Genomic DNA, 1,250 nt, shown 5'->3' with positions numbered 1-1,250 from the left:
ACACACCACACACACACACACACACACACACACACACACACACACACACACACATACACTCACACACACACACACACATCCCCCATCCTTTCCTTCCACAAACACAACAACGATCAAAATCCCTCTCACGTACCAGTGAACTTGTTGTTGTAGGTCCCCAGTTCCACAGCGTCAGGTTCACCTCGACCAAATAGTGACCAAAACACAGTACGGAATGTGGCCAGTACTCTGAAGAACAGCAATTATAGATAATCATTATTTTTTTAAAAGTAAAGACAATCAGGAAACGACAAATGCTGTTTTTAGGAGACCTGAATAGACACAAGGGTCTAACATCTAGCTCTCACTGGCAAGATTGATGGCAAGCGAGGCACGGGCAGGCCCAGAGCAACCTACTTTGTGGAAAATGAACAAGTGGTGGGCAGGGAAAGATCAGAGAAAGTAGCTTTTTTAAAGAGCATTCGAGCAAAGGAATGAATGGAGAACCATGACCACTGATGTCTGTCGCAGATCTGGCACTGGATGATGATGATGATGATTGTGAGGCGTGCTGACTGACTGGTTTGTTTCTTGCACTCCTCAAATGGAAATGTCGGCCGAAAATAGACACATACAATTTGTAGATTTTAAACTGATGCCATTTTCTTCAGGTTTAACATGTCTGTTTTCATTTCGTATCACGAATTGTACACACCCAAGTTATATATAAATTTGACGTATCTACCTGTGATCAAAGGGCTGAGATCCGTGATTTGACTCATTATGTCAGCACACCCCACAATTACTGTCATCCATAAAAGTCATCTTTATCGGGTAAAAAATTCAATTTCGACTCTCATCTCCACTAACCCCTCACCCCCTCCCCCAATCAATCTCCAATACTTAAATAATCGAAACACGTTTTTCGCATGACGTCACGATGACTCACAAGTCAGTGTCTCACAAGAAAAGAGACCCCCAGATGAGCATTGGTCAAGTAAGTTCCGACTGGACTGTCAAAGTTTACTTTTACTCTTAATCGTCATCATGATTATTAGCCATCACGACAATACATTTCTTGTATTTGCGAGAGGCAACTTATTTATACGTTTACCTTAAAATTAAAGAAAAAACCCTACGCAAGCAACTTGGAGGTTTAACTGTCTGGTTTTGAAGTTGTCTGTATTCTTAAATACTTGTGCGTTTATGCTGATAGACGGGCACACATACACACACACACACACATACACACACACACACACACACACACA

The 1,250-nt window shown here is 41.8% G+C and overlaps 1 protein-coding gene across 1 annotated transcript in view; it reads right to left on the bottom strand.

The window, feature by feature from the left end:
• LOC101855636 (short transient receptor potential channel 6) overlaps positions 1-1,250 on the bottom strand; it is a gene marked incomplete in the record, with an annotated part of 41,789 nt that overhangs the window by 33,245 nt on the left and 7,294 nt on the right. The window contains 1 exon segment of the mRNA XM_013081498.2: positions 134-228. Coding sequence (XP_012936952.2) covers positions 134-228 — 95 coding nt within the window.

This window comes from Aplysia californica, unplaced genomic scaffold, assembly GCF_000002075.1.
Source record: "Aplysia californica isolate F4 #8 unplaced genomic scaffold, AplCal3.0 scaffold00133, whole genome shotgun sequence".
NCBI classification, from domain to species: domain Eukaryota; kingdom Metazoa; phylum Mollusca; class Gastropoda; order Aplysiida; family Aplysiidae; genus Aplysia; species Aplysia californica.
The sequence above is the reverse complement of the archived record's forward strand: the minus strand, read 5'-3'. Positions and strand labels throughout refer to the sequence as shown.